Source organism: the organism of the source record quoted next, unplaced genomic scaffold, assembly GCF_019419815.1.
Source record: "Pyrus x bretschneideri cultivar Hongxiangsu unplaced genomic scaffold, Pyrus_bretschneideri_v1 Contig23, whole genome shotgun sequence".
Lineage (NCBI taxonomy): Eukaryota > Viridiplantae > Streptophyta > Magnoliopsida > Rosales > Rosaceae > Pyrus > Pyrus x bretschneideri.
This window is the reverse complement of record NW_025999535.1, coordinates 2238353-2263148: the sequence shown is the minus strand read 5'-3', so window position 1 is coordinate 2263148 and position 24796 is coordinate 2238353. Positions and strand designations below refer to the sequence as shown.

The 24796-nt window shown below is 38.5% G+C and overlaps 5 protein-coding genes and 1 pseudogene across 7 annotated transcripts; 2 read left to right on the top strand and 4 right to left on the bottom strand.

The window, feature by feature from the left end:
* The first annotated feature begins 417 nt into the window (after positions 1-417).
* LOC103960097 (chlorophyllase-1) lies at positions 418-2263 on the top strand. Its single transcript, XM_009372504.3, has 2 exons — positions 418-792; positions 1323-2263. Exons 1-2 carry the CDS (start codon positions 511-513, stop codon positions 2001-2003), a joined length of 963 nt encoding a protein of 320 aa, XP_009370779.2. The 5' UTR covers positions 418-510; the 3' UTR covers positions 2004-2263.
* A 135-nt stretch (positions 2264-2398) lies between these two features.
* LOC125478121 lies at positions 2399-4775 on the bottom strand (annotated as a pseudogene).
* LOC103960098 (protein LIFEGUARD 2) lies at positions 4710-6601 on the top strand. Its single transcript, XM_048585756.1, is given in 5 exon segments — positions 4710-5240; positions 5329-5442; positions 5981-6138; positions 6246-6377; positions 6379-6601. Coding segments are annotated over 5 exon segments (738 nt in total). The 5' UTR covers positions 4710-4981; the 3' UTR covers positions 6454-6601.
* A 2057-nt stretch (positions 6602-8658) lies between these two features.
* Positions 8659-13741, bottom strand: LOC103960099 (VAN3-binding protein-like). Its single transcript, XM_048585813.1, has 7 exons — positions 13265-13741; positions 12841-12966; positions 10880-11312; positions 9849-10100; positions 9707-9756; positions 9333-9390; positions 8659-9255 (listed from the first exon to the last, which is right to left on the bottom strand). Exons 1-7 carry the CDS (start codon positions 13643-13645, stop codon positions 9047-9049), a joined length of 1509 nt encoding a protein of 502 aa, XP_048441770.1. The 5' UTR covers positions 13646-13741; the 3' UTR covers positions 8659-9046.
* Positions 13742-16778: 3037 nt separating this feature from the next.
* LOC103960100 lies at positions 16779-19145 on the bottom strand. Its single transcript, XM_048585477.1, has 3 exons — positions 18733-19145; positions 17612-18098; positions 16779-17579 (listed from the first exon to the last, which is right to left on the bottom strand). The coding sequence occupies exons 1-3, from the start codon at positions 19081-19083 to the stop codon at positions 17122-17124; spliced, it is 1296 nt and encodes a 431-aa protein (XP_048441434.1). The 5' UTR covers positions 19084-19145; the 3' UTR covers positions 16779-17121.
* A 652-nt stretch (positions 19146-19797) lies between these two features.
* Positions 19798-24472, bottom strand: LOC103960101 (serine/threonine-protein kinase Nek2-like). Of its 3 annotated transcripts, none has more exons than XM_009372511.3 (15): positions 24133-24472; positions 23589-23724; positions 23438-23504; positions 23251-23316; positions 23093-23139; positions 22933-22978; positions 22725-22805; positions 22597-22639; positions 22447-22496; positions 22276-22357; positions 22119-22168; positions 21888-21961; positions 21496-21547; positions 20852-21313; positions 19798-20762 (listed from the first exon to the last, which is right to left on the bottom strand). In XM_009372511.3, exons 2-15 carry the CDS (start codon positions 23672-23674, stop codon positions 20127-20129), a joined length of 1842 nt encoding a protein of 613 aa, XP_009370786.2. In that variant the 5' UTR covers positions 23675-23724; positions 24133-24472; the 3' UTR covers positions 19798-20126. The 3 variants fall into 3 exon arrangements, with proteins under 3 accessions (XP_009370786.2, XP_009370784.2, XP_009370788.2); XM_009372509.3 differs by having other exon boundaries at positions 24159-24472; XM_009372513.3 differs by having other exon boundaries at positions 24318-24455.
* Between the last annotated feature and the right edge of the window lie 324 nt (positions 24473-24796).

Here is a 24796-nt window from a genome sequence, read left to right as displayed (position 1 = left end):
GACGCTAGGTGGTAGTTGACCACCGTCACGATTAATCACCATATGTAAAAAGCTTATATAGGGGGGAAAAAAAATATATATATATACAGTTGTCAATATACTTGCAGAAAGTAATCAAAGGTCTTATTTGGTATAAGAGGGTTGGATTAGAATGAATAACCCTTTAATTTCAAAGCATATTGGATAATGTCTTTATACAGTTGTCAATATACTCACAGCCTCTCGCACAAGGCGACAGGAGTGGTACTATAATCCTTGGTCCTCGGCTTAATTAGCCCCACTTGGATTTGGACCCTTTCACTCAAGCCGACAGGAGTGGTACTATAATCCTTCATTTTCCATGTGTTACTCAAGTCCTTTTCTTTTCATTTAATGAAACTTATCTTTTCTTCCAAATTTTTCCGCCAAGTCCAAACTGATCCTCCCAAGTTGGCTGTCGACCAAACGTTGGATTCACTATTAGAAAGAACCGAGGGTCAAATTACATAGTACTCACTTGCATTGAGCCCCATGGCACTTGTGGAAAAAAATACGTCTTCTGCTCAGCCTGCACTGACCACATCTGTCTTTAATCAAGGAAATTGCCCCTTCAAATGCATCACGGAGGAGACACCACTGTCTTCCTGCTTTGATTCTTCAGCACCTCCAAAGCCCTTGTTCATTGTTACACCGACGGTAGCCGGCACTTACCCTGTAATCTTGCTTCATCACGGCTTCTACCTCCGTAACTACTTCTACGAGGAGTTACTCCAGCACATAGTCTCACATGGATTCATAGCTGTAGCACCTCAGGTAATATAGTCTTACCATTCTATATTAACGTCCAATACAATTTCAGAATAATTTATTTTGTGTTAATCCAACAATTGTCGTCCATGAGATTTTTGGTCCAATCTACTCCGCCAAAAGGGTTATGAGTGTTTGAAAATGCTTCTCCAAAAACCATATATGCCCGTAAGAACTTTTGTTTTCTTAAAAAACACTTGAAAGTGCTTTCTTAGAAAGCACCTAGAACTTCCAAGTTCTTTAATTTAAACTCATTTTCGTTATCTGAAAAATATTTTCACCCTTCTAAATGAACTTTCAAACAAACTTTTAATTTAGAAATTAACTAAAATAATCATAAATCAAATCTGAATTGTTAAATTGATTAAAATCAAATAATTGTCGTACAATGTTGACCTCATAGCAATCAAATATTGACAATACTGAAAAATTGATCATTTCAAAAATTGATATTTGAAAAAAAAAATATTTTGGCCAATTTAATAAATTGTCTGACAACAGAATTAATTGTGAGTTTGGTTTTTCATTTTGATTAGTTATGTGGGGTTGTGCCTCCAAGTGGACCTGAAGAAGTAGAGTCGGGAGCAAAAGTCATAAACTGGTTGCCAAAAGGCCTCCAACCCCTGCTGCCAGAAAATGTTGTAGCAGACTTCACCAAATTTGCTCTTTCAGGCCACAGCAGAGGTGGGTTTACAGCATTTGCAATAGCACTTGGGCGTGCCAAAACTTCCCTGTCCCTCAAAATTTCAGTCCTAATAGGCATTGATCCTGTGGCCGGTAAAAATCGATACTGCACAACACGTCCTCATATCCTCACCTATTCCCCTCAATCTTTCGACCTCTCGATTCCGGTCACGGTGATCGGCACTGGCCTGGGACCGGAAATTAAAACTTGCATACCTTGTGCCCCAGATGGCGTGAACCACAAGGAGTTCTTCTATGAGTGCAAGCCTCCATGTGCACATTTTGTTGTGAAGGACTACGGTCACATGGACATGTTGGACGATGATCCACAGGGCGTGGTTGGGGCAGTGTCGGGGTGCATGTGTAAAAACGGGACAGGACCGAGGGAGATAATGAGGAAGACTGTGGGTGGGATTGTTGTGGCGTTTCTGAATGCTTATTTGAATGGTGATGATAGGTATTTGCTTGCCATTGTTGGTGATCCTGATAGTTCTCCTGCAAAGCTTGAACCTGTGGAGTTCATTACAGCATAAGTTCAAGCTCAAGGTCGTCTTGATAATAATCACCGACATTAGCTGCACATATTAGCACATAAAGAGTTATAAGGCCTATCAGTGGTTAATGTCAGTGATTATTTTCAGGCTTTCCTCGAGGGTTATTTCGGATCCTAGATTGTTATTTTCGAATAAACAGCTCAGTCATCAAATGCATGTGCTCAAGTACTGAAATTTGGGGGTTGATATGTACTAGAACCATCTCAATTTTTCTAATTCATTATATCATGTTCATTTAACATTGGTTACTCATGTGCATGCATTATTGTGATATATAATTGCATGAATTATTTCTTGATTTTCTATGTGATTTATTGTAGCAATTAGACTCAAGTTCTCCAACAACATGTACTTAAATGTCAAAGATAAAATGCCAAATGCAGTAAATTGACATTTTGTAAATATCTTGCTCTAACCGAGATGCCAAATAAAAGTACTGTTATTATTGCTAAAAGCAAGTAGCTAGCACTTAATACTGACACAGTGAATACAGTGAAGGAAGAAAACAAAATGATGCCTCCATATGACAGCATCAAATTGGTTGTTTAGGCCACGCCAACCCACCAACACTTTGACCTCTCGGTTCAACCAAAAAAATATAACACCTCTTCTTGTTGTCAAAACAGTCCACGGTGTAGCAGATCGGTTGGACATGCTCAAAAAAGTTAGTTAAATTTTAAGATATACCTAAACCCTTCTCGCTTGGACTTCCCTTTGCATGGTATACCACCATCTCCTCCCCCACTTTCTCCTCCGAATGTGCAACATCCCCCATGCTTTGAAATACATCGGTTCCTTGAGAAGGTTCATTGAAATTTCTTTTTGTATCTTTTGAAACCATGTTCATCTCAGAATTTACATCATCGTGCCGTTCCATTTCTTGTACAGCATGTTCCTTGCATTTTGGTTGAACCTTGTCCCCAATTACTATAGAAATATCCCCTCCACTTTCACCCTTGTGAAACTCTTTGTCTTGAACATCCTCGCCTGTTTGCTTCACATTAATCTTTGCTGTGTTCGATGATGATGGTTCGCCATCCACAGGGGACCTCTCTTGACCAAAGTTCCTTGCCTCCAAGAAGAAATTTTTCGTTGTGACTGGAACATGAGTGGTACACCAAGTGTTTTTATATAAGTGGTGGGAAGTTTTATTTTTTAAGTTATTAACTTTGTAACACACATATCTCATTGTTTGTACAGTAACACATGATGCACCATCCTGTATTCTGGTCACATTGAAAAATTTCTCGTCTCTAGGGCAGGATTTCTTCCACAAAAGAGAAGGGAAGTCCCGAACGGCTGATCCTATTCTTCGAGGGGGATATTCTTTTAACTGCAGTCTTCTCCAGACCATTTCCATTAGAAATGGAGATGGATCCCTTGGTTGGTGAATCAGGCACAACAGCAGCCATCTCTTCATTTGGTGGAGCCACACCAAGCTGACATGGGTTCTTCAACGAATCAGATTTTTCATGCAGCAATGCATTTAAATCAACTCTCTCCACAGTACCAAAAGCCTCACCGTTAATCAATGCAGTTTCATTCACCGAACCAGTAGATACCATTTGGGTTTCAATCCCTTGTTCATGATCGTTGTTACCTCGCTAATCAGAGGCTCGGCAGTCCCCACATCCTTACCGTTCATCAAGTCAGTTTCATCCACATGACCATTTGAGAGGCCGAGCTTGTCAACCCCGTGTCCATCGCCATTTTCCATGGATCGTCCCAATCTTCCCTCAGAGTGACTACCACTAAGTTGAGCAATTCGCCTCGATGATTCCGAATGCTGTTGCAATTCCAAGATCAAACCAAAATGTAATGAAACCTAAAAATCATAGTAATTTCATTACAACCACAATTATTCGCAACGGTCTAATCCAACAACAGAGAAAATTAGGAAGAAGACCAAATCTCGATTGAATTCGGACAATAATTTCTCTTTCTTATCTTGGGCCCTCTTTATTCTTCTTAGGTCCAATTGGGCCTATTTCTTTGACTATAGGTTGAAGCGGACCTGTTATTATGTCATATGAACCTGTTAATATAGCATCAATAGAGAGTTCGGCTAAACCACATAATGGACAGCCTAATTTAGTATCAAATTCGTCATCTACAAGATTCAAATCTTAGACCTCTCACTTCTAAGTGAACAGAAATACTACTAGGCCGTAGTATTGAATGACAAATCATATGAACTTGTTAAATTCAGCTCATAATCTTTCATTATTTAATGGCGTAAAACAAGAGGTATTTCGATAGTTTCTTTCGTATCTTGAACCCATCTTGTTATCTTGCAAATTAAGGTCCCTCAATTTAGATTTGTCACAAATCAATTATGTGGCTTCGCTCGATGGTGCGGCCGCATATTGGAAGGTCAACTTGGAGTTTGGACTTCATTGGAAGTTTTGGCAGAAAAAGTTAAATTTGATAAATAAGTTTAGCTAGCTAATATTAACACTTAAGAAATATATAAGTCATCTTGCCACATCAATTAAACACTAATGAGACTTTTAAAAATAGAGAACTTTATGGACGTGACGTCTATATTTTTATACAATATTTTATAATGCTTGACTTAAGAATTGACGTTAAATCGTATAGTGTCAGAATATATACCGATGTAGATTTCTCCGCATAGATTCTCCCATTCATCCCAAAACGATGAAATTTCCCACCGAAACCTCCACACTCCACAGCACCCGTCACCCAATACCGACAATCCTTTACCACAAAGGCCCACCCGAGACACATCCAGAACCTCCGGAGCGCCACGTGTCAATACCAAATGCAACCGCCAATCCCACATACGTGTACACGCGATCCGTCGCGAAGTCTCTTAACTGCACGCGAAGGTGCAGTTCTGTTCTACTTATAAACCCCCACAACGTCCCTCACTTTCCCGCAAAGAATCCCGGCAACCAAACACTAACGATCTTAATCTGAGCAAACCAGAGAAGATGAATATGATGTGGAATCAGGCGTATCGGAAGAGTGATCCGGAGGCCGGAGCGAGGCCGCTCTACCCTACGATGCTCGAGAGCCCCGAGCTCCGGTGGTCCTTCATCCGCAAAATCTACGCGATCGTTGCCATGCAATTACTCGCCACCATCGCTGTCGCCGCCGTTGTCGTTTCGGTCCGGCCGGTGGCTCACTTCTTTGTCAGCACCGGCGCCGGCCTTGCTCTCTACATTGTTCTCATCATCACGCCTTTCATCGGTACGCTTTGAATTCCTCTGAAAATTGACTGGTTTTTGGGAGTTTGCTGTGAAATTTATGGTGTTGATTTGTTGTTGGTTGGTTGCAGTGCTGTGCCCGTTGTATTATTACCACCAGAAGCATCCGGTGAATTACCTTTTACTTGGAATTTTCACCCTCTCACTGGCATGTGTGGTCGGTTTGACTTGTGCATTTACTAGTGGTAAGTGTTCATAATCTTTCCTCTATTTTTTCTTGGTAATTTGATTTAGGGGTTCTGTAGTTTGTGATGGAATTTTAGCCAAATTAGTCTTGAGAATAGCATAACACCTCATTTTAATTTTGAAATTTAAAATCAATAGAAGTTATTTCTGAGTTTGTTTACTATCAATTATTTTCATCATTTAGCTAAAAACTTCTTAAATAAGGACTGAAATGGTAAAAAAAAAATACTCTTGATTTGATAAACAATGTGTTAAAATAATTTTACAAAATTTGAGAATATTTTTATCATTTTAATTTTATTTAACGGAGATTTTTCACGAAAGTTTTACGAACACAATGATAGTGTTAGTGCCTCAAATCCTTAAATTTTAAAGGGTGGGGATCAAATCCGATAATAGGATGCAGGATGCATAGACATTATTGCTTTCCGGCATGCGATTTTAGGTGCGGGATTTGTTGAGTGGTCTCTAGCCGTCTACTTTGGTGGCCAATTAGATAATATTGTGAGATTATGTAACTTGTTGAATTTAAAACAGGGAAGGTGATTTTGGAGTCGGTTATTCTAACGGCAGTGGTCGTAATCGGTTTGACCTTGTACACGTTCTGGGCTGCAAGGAGAGGCCACGACTTCAACTTTCTTGGTCCCTTCTTGACTGGAGCTATTTTGGTTCTCTTCGTATTTGCTCTGATTCAGGTATGTCTTGTGTTTGCTCGATCCAATGGAGTCATTCTCTACTGTGAATTTGATGTCTTTTTTCGGGTTTTGAACTTTCGGGTTTGTTTGTTCTTACTTGGTTGCAGATTTTGTTCCCGTTGGGTAGGATCTCCGTGATGATATACGGTTGCTTGGCGTCGATCATATTTTGCGGGTACATTGTGTACGACACGGACAACTTGATCAAGCGATACTCTTACGACGAGTACATTTGGGCAGGCAGTCGCTTTGTATTTGGATATCATCAACCTCTTCCTCGCGCTTCTCACCGTTTTCAGGGTTTCTGATAGATGAGAATAAGTTGTTGATTGCTTAGTCTTTTGTTGCCAAATGTGATTACATATTGCTTAGGGTTACTTGTGAATGTCATAAACAACTAAACCCTCTCATTGTACAATGACAAATACCTGATTTTCATGGAAGATTCCGTGTGTTTTGCGTCTTTCCTTTGTTACTTATTTCATTGAATTCAATTCCTGTCTTTCCTTTGCGGGTTAGAATTTCTGTCCGATCAGATGGCGTTCAGATTTAATAATACAATCTCATGTGTTAGAAAACCTAACTCATGTTATTGTTTTATTGGTGTCCAAAAAATCTGACTTATGTTATTGTTTTATTGGTGTTCAGATTTAATAATACAATCTTATGTGTTAGAAAACTTGACTCATGATATTATTTTTGGGAATATCATGTGTCAAAAAATTTGACCCATGTTGTTGTTTCATTGGAACGGGATACCATGACTGCGTTAACTCCATTTCCCACAAGTCATTCTCTTATTTAGGAGGATTCGGAAAGTCCTACTGTACAACGTAGGAGCACTAGTTAGAGCGCCAAAACCGCAGTTCTTGGCCTCTGATTTTTACGAGAAAAACTTGTGTTCTTGACCTCCGTTTTTATGAGAAAAACTTGTGTAGGCGCGTTCAACCTAGTTTGAGCGCGTGAATCGTAGTTCTTGGCCTCTGTTGTATGAGAAAAACTTGTGTAGGGTAGTTACACGCTTAATTTTTCTTAAGGAATTACCTTAAATGATATGGTTTACTGGATGAAATGTTTTTTAACAGCTGAGCTTAGAGTTGAGTACTCTTTGGCTGTTTTTCAGTAAATTACCTCAAGAGGGGGTGAGAGTTTTAACCATGAAACAGTTCGTTGAAGAGGAAGTTTTTAACCGCGGCAATCCATCACTTTGCTATTAGCCGGATGCCAGACCATACGTTTGATCATTCATGCGACCCTACTCAAATTGTTGATCCATTATTCGACGCTACAAATCTGTGTACCACTATAAATATATTTGGCACTTGAGGTTTTTTTTATGCCGACAAACTAGGATCATAATAATTTACAACTCGTTCAATCGGGTGGTTTCGGACACTTGGCCTTAAAACCTACCATGGTTTTAAATTTTGGTTTTTTTTCGAGAGTAATACTATACTTACCATATTTGTATTTTTTTTTTAATAGAGATAGAGTCCACAATGCATATGGGTCTCATTTCAATTAAAGATGTACAAATGTGATAAGAATAGTTTTTTTGTTTTTTTTCTACGATAAACATGGTATCTCATATCATGGTAGGAAAGTCATATACTTGTTTTCTAGTGAGAGATCTTGTTTTACAGCGAGGACTTACACGTTTTTAAAAAGGTTTTACAAAATTTTATTTTCAAGCCAAAAAAGGATCATTGCTAGATTCTTTTATTGGGGATCCTAGGGATCCAGTGATCGTGACCAGTTCATCGTATATCGTGCAATCAGAAATCATTAGGTACTTATTATATTTAATTTTTAATTTTCAATTTTGAAATGATTTCTGATTGTATGATGTACGATTAACGATCATGATCCCGAGATTCCTAAAATCCTAGGAAAATGATCCGGCAATGATCTTTTTCCTTTCAAGCCCACTCATCCTTATCTTTTGCCCTTCGGATTTTAGTGCAAGATGTATTGTGACGACAAGGATTGCTGGCAAAAGCTAACATGTAGGAGGATTCGTTCTTTCAGTATAAATGGCCTTACTTTATCTTTTACTGCAATTTACTTATACTTTGACATCACTTATGTGATAAAGATTGAATTCCCTTCACATGCGCACTCTAGTATTAGTTACTTTTGGTTTAAATTAGTTCGCATTTTCCACATCACCATCACTTTATGGCTTATCACATTTCAAGTGTCGACCAGTATACCTCGATTTAGTGTCCAAGCACAGATTTCAAATCAGTGTGTCAATTTGGTATCACACAATATAGGGTCTAGGAGAACGGGACTGTATTGCAACTATGGGACTTGGATCATCTCCTGAGCCCAAGGAGAGGATCCTCCTGACCAAATGACTTGGGCCGTTGGATGAAAATCTAACGGCTACAAACAGGGGGGTTAAATTTATAATAATTATAGCCGTTGGATTTTCATCCAACAGCCTAAGTCCTTTGGTCAGGAGGATCCTCTCCTTAGGCTCAGGTGAGGATCCAAATCCGCGACTATGTATACATTTTTCATAAAGCAGGCCATGTCCTCTGAAATTCTGAATTCAAAAGTTAAGTGCTTTGGCTGAGGAGAGATTTTTCAATGATCGATACATGGAATGGTACATCACATGTCATTATACAAATGGTAAGATATATATGCTAAAAAGTTAATAACTTAAAAAAATAAAATTTCCCACCACTCCTATTAAAACACGTGGTGTATCACTTGTGTTCCTATCATAACTAAAAATTTCTCTTTGCTCAAGACGTTTTCCGCTTACTCCCCCTACACTACACTGCACTACATGTGCCTAACACCTCCCTATTTATCCGAAAGCAACAGAAATCGCAGTCCTGCCAGATTTTTCAGCATCCTATGTCAACCGATTTGTTAACATAATGCATAGACCTAATCAATGCCTGTTCTTTCTCTCGGCGACAATGGACAGCAGCCCCGAAACGCCGCGAGTCCAGACGTCGTGTTCTCTCTGGTTCTTGCACTCGAACTCAACAATGCCTCTCGCTTCTGTCTTCAGCCCAAAGTAACGACGCTGGTCTCCGTCGTCGAACAAGTGTCTCCCGGGCCATGCCGGCATGCTCTTGCACACCTCCAACACAACATCTGCGCACCCGAAATCAACGTTTACGTTAAAATTATTTCACATTAAATTTCAAAGTGCAGGAGAGAAGTAGGCTTACTCTTCTTCTTCTTGGTGAAAGTTCCTGCAACGTGTTTGCTCTTCATTTTCAGCATCACCTATAAAAATTCACCGTAGGATTAATGAAAAGCAACGACTATAGTACGAAGATTTTGGTTACGTTAGGTGCTGTCAAGTTTATCGACAACATATCAACAATCATATTCTTCTTGCATTCTCAACCGCATATTTACATTATGTTTCACTTTAGTCTCATTCGTCAAGTAAGTTGATTTTGCATCCATTTACGTGCACAGTTTATCATTGAAAACCTGAACTGGTAAGGAATTTTGCCTCATTTGACGGGTTGGAGTGACGGTGCTGACAACATAACATATAAGAGAGAAAAAAGTGCAGTTAACGGCGAAGTCTCACCTGTCCGGTTCGGTGAATGTAAACAGACACTAGTTTCCAGTGGAGATCACCTGCAAAATGCAAACCATATAGTTCAACTTAGATAAAATTTAGGTACCAAAACTCTTCTTTTTTTTTTTCAATTTAATTTTCATTGAAATACCTTTTCGTGTGCGTTTGAGGAGTTCAGTGCCCCTAGCAAGGAGCTCTTGGTTAGAGACCCCAAGAAACGTAGGGTCAACAGGGACAAGATCGTCACTAAAGCTGCTGCCGCTGCTGCGATCACCACCGTTGTTGTTGTTAGCTTTACCAGCGCAGACTCCGATTCCCATTCCCTTTTCCACTGGAATCACTGCGGATATGTTCCACGCCTCCTTCATTGCCCTTGCCTTTAGGGTCGCTGCCCCTCGTAAAGCTGCCATATTAGACAGATTTTTTAAAAGTTAAACATTATTAAACTTTAATTTGTTTTAAACATTATTAAACTTTAATTTTTTTATCTAGAGAATGTTTTAAATCTAAAAAGACGTTTGTACTACATTTACCGATTAGCAAGGTGAGCAACTCAAACAGAGATGTACTACTCAGATGCACAAAATCGATCACATTATTTTATTAAAAAATGCATCAGTAATGTGAAAAATGATCTCATAATTGTGATCGTTCATCGTACATCGTAAGGTCAAAAATTATTTTAAATTTTAAAATTAAATATAAATAGTACTTAACAAAAATTGATCACACGATATACGATGAACGGTTACGATCACGGAATCCTTAGGATCCCCAGGAAAAGGATTTGAAATGTGATCAGATTAATATATCCAAATAGCATTATTGTGAGAGGTTATCAATGTGAACAAATATGTTATATACGTCACGGTGATATAGTACTTACATAAAAAACGTGACCAGATCACGTAATTAGTCATGTAAACTCTTGAGAATTTATTTCTGATCATAAGATAGATTCTATCCAACGATATAATTAGTAAATATGAAACAAACGACAACACTATAGAAAGGACAATATTTTTAAGACCATCCCACATTAGCGTGTGAACGTTATGCGACCACTTACTAATTAACGCAACAAATGGTTGGCCAATGTGATAAAATAAAAAATGTAACATCTTTAGCAAATTTGGCAAGATTATTTTGTGTAGTAATTTATGAGCTAGGAATCAATGGTACCTGTGGCAGCAGCTGCAGTGAGAGTGGTAATATCGTCATGAGAGCGAACATTAACGGCGGAGCTGACGACAGAAGTAAGATGGTCATGGTCAGCTCCCATAGCCTCCGCAGCCTCAGCACATTGAGCAGCTACCAACGAGGCGGCACAAGCCACCGCCATGTCTGTCTTCCCTGCTTGATCGTTCTTTCTTGACCCTGAAGAAGCTGCCGTGCCTGCAGCAGTGGCGGCCACAGCGGCAGCCACCGCCGCAACTGAAACTGCAGCATGGACGTGCGCATTGTGCACCCTTGTCTCCTCCTTTTTCTTCTCTTTTCTCTCCTTCAGCCATCTCCCCACCGTCTTGGCTCCGCCGCTAGGGGCATTGTTTCCATTTCCAGCGCTGCTACGGCTGCCGTTGAATAGGTTTTGTATGCTGTTGTGGGTTCGAAAGTACTGCGTGCCACAATACAAGTCCATCAAATGAAAGAACCATGAACCAAAAAAATACCAAAGGTTTAATTTCTACGCTAAAACAAGGGTTTTATTCCCGCTTTCTGTAGTTTCAATCATCGAATTTAGTAAAGTAGAGTTGTGAATTATTCCAATTCAAGGACGTAAGTCATAAATAGCACTTTGACGGATGTCCTCGAATTGGAACAAGTTCGCAATATTCTATGTGTACCAATTCAATATGTCGAAAATACAGGCATGAAGGTGAAATTTCATGAAAACTACAAGGACTAAACGATTTTTTAGGACAATATTTTGGTGAAGGGTGACGTGAAATCTGCAAGATTAGAATCAGTGCCAGGTTTGCTTACAAGGAGGGAAGAAACCAAAATAAGCAAAGTTGCAGAGATGCATGACAAGGCAAGGGACTCTGGTTACCATTTTAAGCACCTGACTTCCTCAATTTTACACTCCATCCATCTTATCTCTCTATCCTTGAGCTCAAGGCAAAGCCTGGCCCGGTGCCTATTTTTGTCTATTCACTTTTTTTTTTTTTTTTTTTTTTGATATTATTTAGACTGGTGCTATTTACACATCATTTTTTAGTCCCACACACGTCTCTTAATTTTCATCCATCGGATTGAATGAATTGAAAAAAATTAAAAAAATTAACAAGGAATAGGTGGGAGGTAAAAATAATTATGTGGATAGCGTACCCATTATTTATAGGGTGTTGTTGAGATACCCACACATTCGTTTCTACCTTTTACACATTCCTCTCAATTCCAACTGTTTGACCAAATGAATTGAAAATGATCAAATGATAGAAACTAACGTAAATGTGTAAAAGGTAAATAGAGTGAATAGCACCACCCTATTTATATTGTTTTCTTTCGTATATACTACATATACAATCATATTAGAACAATAAATTTCGGGTAACTCACACAACAATTCAGTTATATAGCTATCGAACTTGTTAACCTGAGTCGTATTTAAAACCTTATACTTACAAATCATAATTATTTATCGAACTCATCAAGTTAAGTCAAATTTAAAAAGTTGCACTTACAAACAGGAGAGAATATTAATGAACCCTAATGCTATTATCCTATAATTATTTTTTTTTTTTCTTATTTTGACTTCAACAAAATAAGGCCTGGTTGATAAGACTCCATGGCCTGAATTTTAAGGAAATAAAAAAAAGTTTCTTGTCTTGAAAGGGGAGAAAAGAGAAAAAGAGAAAAAGAGAAAAGCATCTCCTGTATTTTTCTGCAGTAATCAAAATATTTTTAATAAATAATAAAATAAAACTTTAAAAAAAAAAATTTAATTAATTACTGAGTAGAAAGGATAGAGATGTCATGAGATGGTGTGTGTATGACAGAGGAAAACAGAGAAAGCTGAGGGACATTGACACATTTGGTCTCCTGGTTTGCCTTCTTGGACAAGAATTCTGGAATTTTGTTTAATATCTATTTTATAAAATAATAATCTAAATAAATAAAATCAAGAAGAAGTAGAAGAAGACCTTAACGACGTCGTCGAACTCATGGGAGGGAGAGACTGGAAGGCTATCCGTCTCTGCTAGAGAACCACCATTGTTCAGAGGTTCACTGCTGTGTGAGAGCCTCCCTGATGTCAATGGAGACAATTCCTGCAAAACCCCAAGAGAAAATAGGACCAAAAATGTAAATTGAAAACAAGAAAACTTTGAAAGTGAAAAGAACTTATCGAGATCCTATTGTGGCGGTATTCCTCATCAATAACGCAATATCATGTGTCTGGTTTAAAATACCGCCACAATTATTGTAGTTAAAGTTTTCTCGACTGATGGAACAACTTTCCGGAATGTTACTGTGACATTATTTCAAGCAAATATTATTTTATTGGCTTGAAATACTGCCACAATTTCATCCCACTGTAGGTAAGTTTCTTTTGAGTGAAGTGTGCACCTCTCTCATGGACTGTGACATAATGCGGTCAAAGACGAGCTGGGAAGTGACAGAGGAAGCAAAGTAAAATTGGTTTCCGGGAAGCGCCTGCAGCTTCTCTGCTTTTTCGGCAATGTCTTCAGAAATGGAAGGAGTGGTGGTGGTTGCGGTGGTGGTGCAAGAGGAAGAGTTGTTTGAGGACTTGGAATTAGCCATGCATGAAGGAGGCAGAGGAGGAGGGTGAGACTGAGACAGAGCTTTGGAGACTTCAAGAGCAGAGGCACTCCATGACCTTGAGAGAAACTCCATTGGAACTCTTGGGCTTTTGGGGAGGTGGTCACGGTGGTTGACCGGACTCTGGTCAGTCCGGCGAGTGGTTAACATTGGTAGTGTTTCTTCCATGAAGTGGAAATGTTGTGGAGAGAGAGAGGTGGGTTTGAATTGGGTAAAGGGATTTTGGGATCAGGATATTGGACCATATATACACACACAGACACAGTTGTTATAGGGTTGTTATGTTTTCATCTATCTATTAGATTTTCGACACATTTTATAACAAAAGTAGAGGGGAAAAGGTTAAATTGTCAATTCGTCTCCTGAACTATTAATGTTAACTTTTATCACGTGCACACTATATTACTCTTCTTTGTGGATAAAAATATCACTTCGCTAAACTTTCAGATACAAAAGCTATAAAATCACACATATTTGCATAGGTTTATATTTTAGAAATCTAAGGGTTTCAATTATTTCAAAGAATGAAGCGATTGAACTACTCTCACATGTTGTGCACATGCTTCCATTTAACAGAAATTTAGATGGGATGAATGAAAAATTAACAGTAGGGGGAAAATCGGCAAAAAAAAAAAAAAGTTTAAGTTGTTCGTTTTCCAATTAAAAAGTTCGCGCCCCCGGGGGGGTGTTGGGGTGGGGGAATCGAAAGTTAAGTGATAGTTAAAAGGGCAAATTGGCAGTTTACTCTAGAAGAAAATTCATACAAAGTAGGTGGGAAATTTTGACAAATGAGCGAACATGGTAACTCTCGTTATAAAATGAATACAAAACACATATATGTTATAAAATATATTAAGGAGGCAAATCCGTGACACTATTTTTTTTACATTAGCTTTTATGAGTTTATTTTGTAATGTATTTTAACAATTCAAACCGTCTTTCTTTTAGGTATTTTTTAAAAAATCATGTATGCTAAAAATTACTCAAATCTGAAACTATATGACCGTTGGATTAAGGTTTTAAGATTTTTTTGTAGAACTGAATTTGTTCTTTTTCTTTACTATAAATAAATTAGGTCTTTGGTCAAATTAGATGCGGCTAAAGTACTTTTGTGGTGCCACGTGGAAAGATGAATATTTTAGCGTAACTTTATTTGTAGTTTATGATGGTGTGGAAGATTAGTGGAATAAATAGCAATTTTGTAAGCATTATGTGTACACAAAGAGGTTTTAGGGATGCTTTTAGGCCCAGGAGGATATGAAGATCCTTAATCGTGTCCGTTCATAGTATATCGTACGGTCATTTTTCATCAAGTATTATTCATATTTAATTTAAAATAAAAATATTTAAAATGATTTCTGATCGCATGATATACGATGAACAAACATGATTTGAGAATCCCCAAAATCCTCACAAAGAGGATCCTCATTCCTTTTACCCCCCTTCTAGTGTGATCCTACTTTGATCATGTGACTAATCATCTTTCTTCAAAGGAGCTTTTAAAAGGACAAAAATGAGTTACACCATTTTTCATACTGACCCTCCCAAGCTAAATTTTGAAAGAGGTATGGGTTGCCCTTTAAAAATTTGATATGCCTCTGAAAGTTGCATTTTAACTGCTTGAAGAATTGCTTCTATGGACAATGGGTAGGTAATTGCTAGCCTCATGCTTTTATATGCATTAGTATGGGGATTTGTCGATAGGCACTCAACACATGTTAGCATCTGTTGGCATACTTGCTCCAAAGCTATTAACATCAATCGACATGCTCGTTCAGAAGTTATTAACATCAGTCGACATGCTCGCTCGAAAACTGTGGCAATGGCATATGTCAACAGGCGTGCACTATGACTTAGCAAATGAAATCAGGCCTACGAAAGCTCAATGAAATGTAAATTTGCATGTTATTCCATCTAAAAAAATTGTGTGATGCGTGCATTATTCTTATTGACTCCTCCCCCCCCCCCCCAAATATATTTTATGAATTCGTCACTGTCCGCATACAATCTAACCCTACCACTCATATAACAATCTTAAAAATATATGTGGAAGCTGATATTGATCATTTATGCTTATATCATACGTAAAAAAATAAACGACCATATCACCTTACGCACATCGGGACTAAGCATATCACTTCACTCAATGAACAATGTTTAGGAGGGATTTGCAGACTTTCTATGGTGACATAGGCACATAACAAGAATCAATTAGATGTCAAAATTGGCTAGAATCCTTGAGTATTAGTGACCTAAGTGATTATGTTCCTTAAGCCAAAGGTCTTCGCAACGTCCGAGGCCGACATGTTTGGGGGTCAAGACAAATTTCAGTGGAACCATTTTTTTCTCTCTACCGTTTTGAGACCCAAAGCTGCGCACTGGAGAGGGACCTCTGCTAAATGCGCGTGCCGGCTCACGTCATCATCTGGCTTTTGTATCTGTATAAATAAACACCCTTTTCATAAAAATAAAAATAAAATCTGACCAAAAAGGATAGAAAGGAAGAAGAGAAGCGGCCCTTTTTTTTTGAATCTGTTAAGGCTTTTTTTTGTTTCTTAGCTCATGACTGTTGACTGGAGGGGACAGCATTTGTTCCCTTCGCCTCATTTTCCCACCACATTTCATATTCAATTAAGTAATAGTGGGTGAAAACGTGAATTTGGTCAATTAGTCAGAGTAGTGTGTCTGTCATTTTATATTCGAGTTCGAATCTTGTCTCCAAAGTTAAGTTAGTTGGCTGGAACAATGTGCCTGCTCAATTATTTCTGAGTTCAAATCCGTGACATAGAGACTAGAGTAGAGTAATTTATAATGTCACATTGGTAAAAGAATAAACAAACTCAATTCCCCTGGTGTGTGCGTCTCTATACACATGGAGACCGGAACACCGTACCAACTTTGCCTGGTTGAAACTATTCCATCGAGTTGTTTCTGCAGCCAGAGTCTGCAGATTCTGTTTCCTTTACTGCAGAATCAGTAGACACAAGTTGAATAGGCAAAACTAGAACAACCCGAAACTTACTACACGCAGCTAAACATGTTATAACTTCAGTTAATCTCGAGTAACCGGTCTTAAGTAGCTAAAGAAAAAGGTGATTGATTTCTCTCTTTCACTTGTAACAAATTCAAAGAATGATGAGTTTAAAAGGTTGCAGGCATTCAATCTTTGTATTTTCAACGATGTAAATCACGTCGAAAGTTAGCATACTGTAATGCTATTTTCTTGGTAGATTAACAACTCCATAATTCACTGGTGTTGCATGAAATTTTGAAGTAAGGTACAAGAAATGAGAACTAGTACTCACTGCAAAGTATTCAAGAAGTATATTTCTGAACAAGAAAGCGTCTTAATTTAAATCTTCGCATTCATCCAAGAAGAACATGATCAACAAATCAGAATCCAAGTTACAGAGCTTTGCAGAAAGAAGGTATTTGATCAGTCTAAGTAGCAATTAGCGATTAGCATTGTAGAAATTCAAGGGACAGTTTTTCTACGCGGAGTATTTCCGCACTCCCCTTTTCACTTCCATTGTTCCTCTATTTTTACTAGTCATGAGATTGAATAGCTCAGAGGACAATCAACGGACATAATTTAGGAGAGAAGTGTTGGAGGTGAAAAGGCAGAGTGCTGAAATCACTCCCATTTATCTATTTGACTGCAAACCAGATCCACCATAGTATTGCTTTGTCGTTTCACGCGAGAAATCTGCAAATGTCATCCCGTCTTTCAACCGCAATGCCAGAGGTGGTACAATTTTCTGTAATTCTTCAGTTAGCCTACTTTGTTCCGGATCATCAACCTGTTTGACCTCTGATGATATCTCCAAGGATTTGTCCATGGAATAATCTGTTACAGAGAAAGTTTTGTTCCACGCCGGCTGCAAGAACACAACAAAAGTTTCTCTGCTCAAATTTTCGAACTTGGAAGGCCTGCAAACAGAGTGAAGGGTGGCATGGAGCTTTCCTTGTGATATGATATTAGCCGACTCGCCAACCTGAACTATAAAACTCTCAGGAGAGGCCTTCACCATGAACACATTATCCTTTCTGGGATCAAATATTTGTAAATAAGTATTTCCATTAGGGTAAGCATACTCTTGATCCTTTCTTCTTTCGCTTGTGGATGATTTGACAAGAGAAACATCGGAGCTGTCAAGACGGTGAAAATCCCATAGTCATAATGCCATTGCTGCCACAGGTTATCAGAGCAAATCCCCGAAACTTGTTTGCATTTGTCACCAATCCAATTCCTGCTAGAATTGAAGGGTCTTTTCGATGTTCTCTTCGTGCTTATTGCTTCTTCAACAAGAATGGAACCATCAAGCGGTGAATGATAGTGAATGAGACGAGCTTTGGCAGAGCAGGACTCCAACAAGCTCTCCTCAAGCTCATTTCCACCAATGGCACGATCGCATACTCGAGCAAGTTTAAGGCCTAGCTCCATCATGCAAAAACCCAACTCCCTAAATCCATTTCCGAGATTCTTAAACTCGTTCACGGATCCATGTTCTGAATTCAATTGGGGTTCATCAAAACCATGTGAATATTTGATTTGCATTGCGAAAGACGACACATTTCTCTCAGGGTTTTTCAAAGGCACATCACTCCCCAAGTTGTGATCCTAAACAAACACTTAGCTTAGTTACCTGGGCAAGAAATAAAACAAGGGGCACTAGCAGTCCCTATGGTTCATTCGGATATTCAATTTCGTCTATATAGTTTATTTTGACATGTTCATCCTTATACTTTGGTTATGTTTTCACTTTAGTCTAATCCGGCCTCTAAGTTGATTTTTTCCATCCCATTATCCGCCACATCTTCTCGTTCGAAAAATTCAACTCAGAGAGATTTGTGCCCAATTTGAGACATTGGAATAACGTTGCTAACGAAATGAAACTACGAGCTCGTTTGGGAGCTGCTTTTAAATGATTAAAACCGTTTTTAAATAAAAAGTTTTTTAAAACAATCATTAGTTAAAATTTAAAATGCAAATTAATCATGAAAAAACTCTTGAATTATGTGCTTTTTGTGGGACATTTAAAGTGTTTTGGAACAAAAAAAGCATTTTACCTAAAAGCAGTTTCAGTGACTTGTGACTTAAAAGCATTTTCCAATCGACCCCCATATTCAATGAAAATAAGGAAAAATTACAAGGACGAAAGAGAAAATTCAAGTAATTACAACTGGTACGAGTGTAATTTAGCCTGCAACAAAAATAAACTTTTTTTTCTTTATGAAAAATAAAATGTTAATACCTTGAGAATGCCTTTGCGATGATTAGGGTTGAGAAGGGCGAGCTTGCGAGCGAGAGGGAGGAGGGCACGGCGGAGAGAGGCGGATTTGGGGACGCCGGTAATGGCGAGAAGGCCTGGGCCAGCGGGACCTAGGGCTTCCATTATGGCTTTGCTCGTTGACTCCGCCCTTTCGAGCTCTCCTGCCGACGACAATGATTCCTCGTTTGACGACACGAGTACGAGATCGGAGTAGCGGAGCTCGTAGAGTTGTAGGACTTCGGCGACTTCCATGTCCGTCTGCGACTCTGTCTTATTTTCTCGAATTGGGTCGGAGTTAATGGGGAAGATGATACAGAATGTAAGGTTCACCATACGACAAGTGGTCTTGTAAAGGATTTGGATCCTCTTCGAGGCAACTAGTCGGATCCCCTGATCTGTGTTATTAAACCGTTAGATTTTATTCAACGATTATAATTATTATAACTTTTAAAAAGCCTCTTATTTTTATCCAACAGTTCATTAACCCGACCTCGTAGAGGATCCAATCCGTTTACCACCATAAATGTCAGTCAAAATAAAAATTAAGGATAAAAGTACGATGTCGAAAATTATTAAAATCGACATGTTGGCATGGACTCATATACAACGAGAATGATTTATAAGGCACGATTTGTTACGGTGTACCTATTATATGTCAGCGTTCGTATTATGTAAGTTGTTATATATTTGGGTCACGAATATTGTGACGTTTTGTACTATTAAATATTATGCGAAGACTTTAAAGAAACTTACACATGATAAGAAGATAGAGATAAAATTTGCAAAAAGAAGAAAAATAATTAACACAAAAATGAATAATATTTACTACTCAAAGTGTGAGTTAGAGTTGCTACTCAAAATTGTTCATTGCTAATTCATAGAGCTCTATGTTTATAAAACCAATCATTTTATAAATCACTTTATAAAAATCATCTCTAAAAAAATCAATTAAAACTAAAGTCGTTTAGTGATCGAATAATATAAAAATAGATGGACGAAATTGATAAAAACATTACGATCCATCTATGTATTTACTATAATAGACTAACTAAACAATTTAATTTTAATTCATTTTTCGCAAAGATAATCTTTACAAAGTAATTCCTAACATAAACAATTCAGATCATAAACACAATACTCAATGATTCAAACAAAAAGGGTTTTGAGTAGAAGGTTCTACTCATCCTCGAGTAGCCAAGCATCGTTCAACTAAAAACCATTCAAAACTCGTTTTAAAGTTATCCTACAATTTCCACTCACTTTGAGATCTGGCCACCTTCAGCATGAAGATATTAAACAGCTACTCTTTTCGAATTCCAGAATTCCAAGACGTACGGAATTTACATGATAAAGCAATCGCAATGCGAGAATGCAAACTAGGCCGCGATTTCTTTGAAGCTCTTGGCCAACCAAATGGCTGTTTCCCTCGGAGAAACCTTCTCGGGTCCGAATGGCTTCAAGAGCACTCCGAGCTCATCAAACCTTTCTTGTTGTAGAAGACGCGCACTGAACTCAAGCAACCCTTCCAAAGCCTCTGCACGTTGCTGGAATGATGAGGTGTCGAATCGCTGCTGTCGTGACTCGGAAGATGAATGCATCGAAACACCAGTGGTAGGGTTCTGCTCAGGAGATTCACTGCCATTTCGAGCAGTTCCGTGGCTGCCATCAATTGTACTGGACTTGGAACTGGTTCTGTCTACAACCTGGACTATGCACTTGTCCTTGGTGATAGAGCAGTTGATGCTGTTCGGCATGGTAGAAGGGTATCTTGCAGATGTTGATGAAATTCCACGGGTTGGAATGAGTGGATCTTCAGAAGAGGCTAAGGGGAATTCAGCCATCTTGTCAAGTCGCGGGGCATTTACAGAAACGTCTGGAGACTCCATAATCCCAAGGGGACCAACATTGGCTCTATATGGGGTTTGCACAGCTGCAGAACTTGTCAAGAACGGAAGAGAAGCTCTTCGAGAAGAATGGGAAGTTTTTCTGGCTGGAGAATGTGACACCGGAAGCTGCAATCATAAGAGTAACAAAGTTGTCAAAATCAATATATAAACTCACCGAGTTTTATCCAACTTACTAATTTAGTAGTATGACTTACCGAATCACGTTTTGAGTTGGCGTGAGAAATTCTCGACTTTGTAATGTGCTTCCTGGGAGTAACAGAAACTTTTGCTGTTGTTGCTCGTGGACTATTAACAACATTGTACTTTGTGGACACCGACTTTCTGTTACCATAATCTTCCTGGGTACTTCCCACAGATACCTCGGTGAACTTACGACTTAAACAACCCGCGAATTCCTGCGTCCTCACACTAGAACATGGAGAACCCTGTTCAGTTCCAGAAATACTAGGATTTAAGGTCCTATCATTGCTGAATGACTGTCTTTTCTCTCTGCTGGTACGAACAGGACTAGTTTCTGGCTCCATGAATCGTGTTTTCCTCCCATAACTGGACTGAGACCAGTCAACTGGGAAAGTATTCCGTCGGGGGCTATTTAATTTTAGATGAACCTTAAGCACATAAGGCTGAAGATGGGGATGAGCAAGCACCTCTGCAGCCTGACAAAACATGGATAATGTTGTGAACAAATCCACGTAAATGGATGATTCATTTCTGTAAACAAGGCCGTGTAACTCAACAAACATTCATGCAATGGACATCATACATGACCTACTAGTACATGCAAGAATCAAATAAACGAAATGTAGTCGGCAAAGGAAAACAAATAAATCAAACTTACACGTGGCCTAAGTTCTGGGTTCTTCCGCAGCATGCTTTTAACAAGACCTCGACTGCAAAAGAGAAGAAAACAGAGAATAGGGAAACCATGTTGTCAATCAACGCATTCTGATTCATTGAATACCATATGCAAATATTCATTAAACAACCATCATCACAAAGTTTCCTAGAATATGACTTTTAGTTCCTTCGTTAGGTGTTTCAATTAAATAAATCTAAACTCTTCGGAGCGGAAGCAGCTTTCAATAAATATCACAATTTAAGAAGAAAAAAAACGTCAAAATTTCCACCGACAATGTCTAAAGCTCAACTCAAAATAAAATATATAAATGAAGTTGCAATCATGAAAAGAACTTAAGACAGCGATGCAGCCGAAGCAGGAAATAGACTCACAATGCACCAGAGTACAATGTCGGAAGTGGAGCCACTATTGACTTGTTTATTTTGTTAATCAGAGATTGTATATCCTGTAGTCAGAACGAAATTCATAAGTTATCAAGGAAAAAGGTATACGTGTTTCCATTCAACTCCTCAAGCCTTAGATAATTCTTGTTTAGTGCCAAAATACTGCTAAAAGGTAATACAAAGTTCACAACATTCCTTACTGAAAATTGGCAAACTTACAAAGGCTTTAAATGCAGGCCTAAAAGCAGCCATTTCATATATACAGCATCCTGTAAGACACGTTATATTGATATGTGTATATGGCTAAAATATAAGGACAAAGAAAAGGAATGGGTTTGGGTGGAGGAATCTGCTCAATTAGAAGAGGGACACTTACCTAAAGACCAAATATCTGACTTAGAACCATAAGGTATGTCAGCAAGAAGCTCAGGGCACATATGACTCGGAGTTCCGACAACCTGTATATGGAGCAGGTATATCATATCACACATAAGCCAGGGTGTAAATCTTAAAAGTCAAAAATATATGTGTTGGCTGAACTGCTTACAGAGGAAGCTAGATCATCCGAAGTTAACATTTTAGCGAGACCAAAGTCACCTACATATTATTATTGTAATTTCAGAATACAATTACCAAGAGAATCAAAAATGTGTAACCGAACTTGAATGTCAATCAGCATTAATAAATTATAGCTTACCCAGACGGATGTCTTGATCTTTTGTCAAAAATATGTTTGAACACTGAAGCAAAAGAATAGGTGAGAGAAAACTGTTGAATTTCAAACGTGTAACTCTAAACTAATCTGTCCTTTAACTTCCCACTGACCTTGACATCACGGTGAAGAATATGATTTGCATGCAAGTAGTCAAGCGCCATCAACAGTTGAACTAACCATTGGCAGAGTTTCTGTTCATATCCAAATTTCAGGTAACAAACAAAAATTACTGGGGGTATCACTTTCTGATCAAACATCTAGCACACAATTGGGAGATCTAAAAAAAACACGTGGAAAATTCACTGCAAATATAGCAACCTCTTCAGAGAAATGAATACCACGGGCCCTTTTTATGGCTTCTGCCCTGTACAGCAAGAGGCATTAGCATGAAAAGGTCAGAAGAGCGGCGGGGAACGAGGCCAAATCAAATAATTCCTAAAGAAGTAATGAACCGATTTAACAAAGAAGCAAAACTTACATGTCTCCTCCTTCACAATACCCTATAACAATGCACACAAAGCAACCCTGAAAGTACAGGCATCCAAGCTTCAATTGCAGAACTAAAGAATTAAAGTAACATGAACAACTACCAACTCATGGTGGAAAAAAGAATAAATGTTCTTAAGAGATACTGACCCTTTCGACCCAGGAATCTTTGTATTCCACAATAAATGGATTATGAACCGTGGAAATAAGCTCCATCTGCATTACACCAAACCAAGATAGCCATTTAAATTCCAAACATTTACAGCCACCATTCCAGTATTACTCAACACTGTTAGCATATGGATTTAGTTGTAAACAAAAAATAAAGAACGCCGACCTCCTGGTGGGCAGATCTCCGGCTTCTATCAGTTTGACGAGCAAGACGGATCTTCTTTAGGACATACCTATGCACGTAAGTATGTATCAAAATTTAGTAAATATATCACAGACTCGAGTAAATACTAGACCTAATTTGAAAGGAGACTCACTTCTTCTTTTCGTGCTTATGCCTCACGAGAAGAGCAGAACCAAAAGAACCCTTCCCAATCTGCTCTAGAACTTCATACTGCTCCATCTTAAATTCTACCAGTCTCACTCTTCAGTGTCTATAAAACACTTCTACACCTAAAAACAATGCACAAAAACAATCCACACATGAAGAAACAAAAAAGGAAAAACAAGATTAACCGCACCCGAAAAACTACACACACACAACAATTTAAATCATGAAGCAAAAATTAGTGAACTTTCAACAATGTAATCATGAAGCAAATTCACTAATTAGTAAAATTATGAAGCCCAATTTAACCCTTACACAAGTTTATCAGTTTGAACAAGGAAGTAAACTATGAATTACACCATGGCAAACACAACCCATCAACCCATTAAGCATAATTCAATCCTTAATCAAGCTTAATCAGCAATTTAATCAAATACCCAATACGAACACGTGCGTCAATCCATCATAACCAAACTATGAAAACAGCAAGAAAAAGTAGGATCAACAGTAACAGGAAGTAAAAAGAAAAGTACCCGAGAATCCAGAACAAGAAAAATACCAAGAAACTCGAAGAACGAGTGAATCTGCGGCTTCTTCTTCCTTAAAAACTTAAACTTTTCTATCTAAAAATTTTTTTAAAAAAGGGAGTTGGAGTGTTTATTTGAATTAAGTGGGGACAAAATTAGGAGATTCAGATAAAAGCCCTCCACCTACTTACCTCCTAATTAATTAATTTCCTAATTTTTCTCCATCAGATAAATCGAATAACAAGGTGAGCGCCAAATGGAGTAAAACGAAAGCAAAGCCAAAGGAAGCAGAATTCAAGTTCAAAATTTGCAAAGAGAGAGAGAGAGAGAGGCAGGTTTGGCCTCGGTTACGAAAAGATTCTGGAGAAGGACCGGGGAAATCGGGTGGGCCCACTGCACGGGTGGGTGGAGTAGGAATTGAAACTGCCATAGGGGCCCACCGAGTACACGTCGAACGGTACTTTCCATTTTTAACCCAAAAGTGGATTTTGCCGGGTTTTTCAAATTTGTCGGAGGTCGGAGGCCTGCCCTGGTTACGAGTTCAAGTTAGTGGGTTGAGGCCCAAAGTGAATAGTGGTGGGCTTTTTGGGGAAATTGGGAGTTTATGAGACGGGATACGATACCCTCCGTTTCTTGCAGAGTACTTGCTTGAATACAGGACACTTGAAAA